Source organism: Gracilinanus agilis, chromosome 1 (assembly GCF_016433145.1).
Source record: "Gracilinanus agilis isolate LMUSP501 chromosome 1, AgileGrace, whole genome shotgun sequence".
In the NCBI taxonomy this organism is placed as follows: Eukaryota; Metazoa; Chordata; class Mammalia; order Didelphimorphia; family Didelphidae; genus Gracilinanus; species Gracilinanus agilis.
Window position 1 is genome coordinate 699,870,658 of NC_058130.1, and position 3,230 is coordinate 699,873,887.

At 48.2% G+C, this 3,230-nt stretch overlaps 1 protein-coding gene across 2 annotated transcripts in view; it reads left to right on the forward strand.

The window, feature by feature from the left end:
* The window catches only part of ADGRB1 (adhesion G protein-coupled receptor B1), an 83,197-nt gene extending 82,450 nt beyond the window's left edge, over window positions 1-747 (forward strand). For both annotated transcript variants that reach the window (XM_044658301.1, XM_044658303.1), the window contains exon 13: window positions 416-747. In XM_044658301.1, the coding sequence (XP_044514236.1) occupies window positions 416-613 (198 nt within the window). In that variant the 3' untranslated portion in view covers window positions 614-747. The remainder of the gene's footprint in view (window positions 1-415) is intronic.
* Window positions 748-3,230: the final 2,483 nt, after the last annotated feature.

The following is a 3,230-nucleotide window of genomic DNA, read 5'->3' on the forward strand; positions in this document are numbered from 1 at the left end:
CTGTCTCTCACTGTCCCTGCCTCTGTCACCCCCTCTCCTCCTTCTCTCTCTCTCTCTTACTTTCTCCTTCTCTCTCTCTGTCTCTTACTTTCTCTCACTGTCTCTCTCTTACTTTCTCTTTCTCTTTCTCTCTGTCTCTCTCTTTCTCTGTCTCTTACTTTCTCTTTCTCTTTCTCTTTCTTCTCTCTCTTTCTCTGTCTCTCTGTCTCCCTCTGTCTCTGTCTCTCTCTCCCCCTCCCCCTTCTCCATCTCTCTGTCTCTCTGTCTGTCTGTCTCTCCCCTCCTTCCTCTATTTTGGTCTGTCTTTATCTCTTATCTCTGATTTTGTCTTTCTCTCATTCTGTCTCCATCTCTCGTTGTCTCTGCCCATCTCTTTCTTTTTCCCTGTCTTCTCCTTGTCTCTCACCCCCTACAGCCAGAGAAGCAGCAGACGCCGAACAGAAGACCTTGGGACAGTGTCCGGAAAGGTCAGACGACGCCCGCCTGGGTGAAAAAAGAGATAGACCTGCTCCCCCCTTCTCCACTAGAACTCAAAACCGTGGAGTGGGAAAAGACCGGGGCCACGATACCTCTGGTGGGACAAGACATTATTGACCTCCAGACCGAGGTCTGAGCTGGGGCCTGGGGCTGGGGATGAGGCAGGACTCATCTTTCTTCCCCGAACCCCATTCCCCCAAACCGCCTCCTGCTCCAGACTCCTGGGAGAAAACCTGCTGAGCCTGGCCCCAAGACCCACGGGCCTGAGGATCCCCGAGTGGAGGCAGGTTCGGGAGGGCTGGGGCAGGGAGGCGGCGACACTGGTTCCCCCCAAGGAACTGCCTCGGAGCCACGTAGCCTGGCCTCTGGCTGGGGCACAGAGATCGGCATCTCTGGGACATACAGTAGTGTTAGGTTCTGGGAGGGGGGGGGCACAGAGATGGGCAACAGGGAGGGGGCCCGTGGCAGGCCTGACAGCCATTGGCCAAAAGGGACCATCCAACCTGCTAACGCCAGGCAGAGGAGCCCGAGAGACTGGACCCGCCGTGCGGTTCGGGGAAGACCTCCAAGGGCCCTGAGGGGGCCCCTACCTGGTCCTAGGCCTCGGCCCTGCCTGCTCTCATGGTGGGTGTGGAAGACAAAGAAGCCGCCTGGCTGGTTCTTCTCAGTCCTGCGGGACCCTCTGGCCAGGGAGGAAGGACACACTGGTGGTCAGAAAGGCCAGCTTTCCCAGGAGCAGCCCGGGCCTCACCTCTCAAGCCCTGGACATCCTTTTTTAAGACTCCCCCAAATCCTTCCCCCAGGGGAGAGTATTTGGACACTACTCCCCAAGCCCAGGCAGAGAGCCTCCCGCACCCTGGCCTTCCCGAGCAGAGGGCCAGAGCACCCACCCTCCAGAGGGGAAACAGGGTTGGGTGTACAGGGATGGGGGTAGGGGGGGAATCTATTTTTTTCTCTCCTTTTCTTTTCTTCAATAAAACAAGAATTAAAAATGGAAGCTCTTTCTTTTCTTGGTCATTGTCCCCCTACCCCAGTCTTCCCCTAGCAGGTCTGGCTTCTATGAGTTAGAAAGAACAGATTTAAGTGTATTAGAAATTGGATTTGAGGCCAGGAGAACTGGGTTTGGATACCTTATTTGCCAATAACTTGCTGTGCGTCCTTAGGAAAAGTCGTTTGATCTTCCCAGGCCTCATCTATGAAATGGGTATAATCTTAAGTGTACTGCCTACCTTACAGAATTATTGTTGTATTTACATGAACTCTTTATTTTTTTCAATTAGTAAACATTTATTTTCTCTTTATAATCTCTACTCCCCTCCCAATGAAAAAACAAAACAAAACAAAACAAAATTCTAACAGAGTTTTAACAAAAAGGCGTCATGAAGCAAAACCAGTCAATTCCCGAATTGTCCATGTCTAGAAAGGTCTCTCATTCTGCATCGCACGTCTGAGGAAGAAGGTGGGCGCAACGCGGCTGATCCTTGTTCAACAAACAGATCAGAATTCTTTAAGTCTTTTAACACTGTTTTTTGTCTTTGTGATGTTATTGTATAAAACCAGTTCTCTTACGTCAGTTTATATGTCTTCCCAGGTTTCTCTGGGAAAAAGTTCTTAAGTCATTTCTAATGGAAAAATTGCATCCGATTACATTTCTATAAGGCAGCTAGGTGGTGCAGTGGAGCCAGGAAAACTCATCTCTCGGTTCAAATCTGGCCTCAGACACTTCCTAGCTGTGTGACCCTGGGCAAGTCACTTATCTCTATTTACTTCAGTTTCCTCATCTGTAAAATAAGCTGTATAAGGAAATGGATGAAGAATCAGACACAACCGAAACGACTGAACGACAAATATTCATATACTATATTTTGCTCTGCTGTGACACCATTGATGGGCGACTCTTTCATTTCAGTTCTTTGCCATCACAAAAGGAGTAGCCATCAATAATTCTATACCTGTGGGTCTTTTCCCTCTTTCTCTGATCTCTTTGGAGGATAAGATTACAGGGATGTTGTGAAGAAAGCAATTGGAAAATTTGAAATGTGTGATGATGGTGAGATTTGTTTTTGTTATCATCGCCATCACCACCACCATCATCATCATCGTTGTCATTTTTATCGTCATTGTCATCATCATTATTTTTAGCTTTTTCTGGGAAGGAGAGAAGCCAGTCTTGGGTAATGCTGAGAATCACTCAGGAGGGAGATGAGAGACCTAGATTCTAAGCCCAGTTTTGCCCCTGACTTTCTGTGGGATCTGAGAGTTCCACACATTTACAAATCTCCAGAGCTTGGAGGAGCCTTAGAAGGAGAGGAGAGACCATCTGGTTCAGTCCCTTCATTTTACAGTGAGGAAACAGGCTGAGAGAAGGGAAACCTCTTGTCTGAAGCCATATAGAGAATTAAGTGTCCAACCTGGGATTTGAACCCAGAGAGAACAGGCTGCCTTTTGGAGCTGTTGTAGCAGAGCCTGGATGACCCTTGTAGAGTCAAGAGTCAAGATCCCAGCTCAGAGATGAGTCAGACTCTGTAAGCTCTGGATCTCTGCTAACCCATCTTTCAAGCCATAGAACCTGTAACTGGCCACCGGAGATAAGGGACAAAGTGACTGGGGGCAGCGAGCAGCTTGTTCTCTTATTTTAATCACCTTTTTTGGTTCCCAACTGACCCCTGGCTCCTTAAGAAAATCAACCTGTGTTCTATAACAGTTGAAAGATTCTTCATCACAGTTGAAAGTCAACATTTTTATTTTTTTCT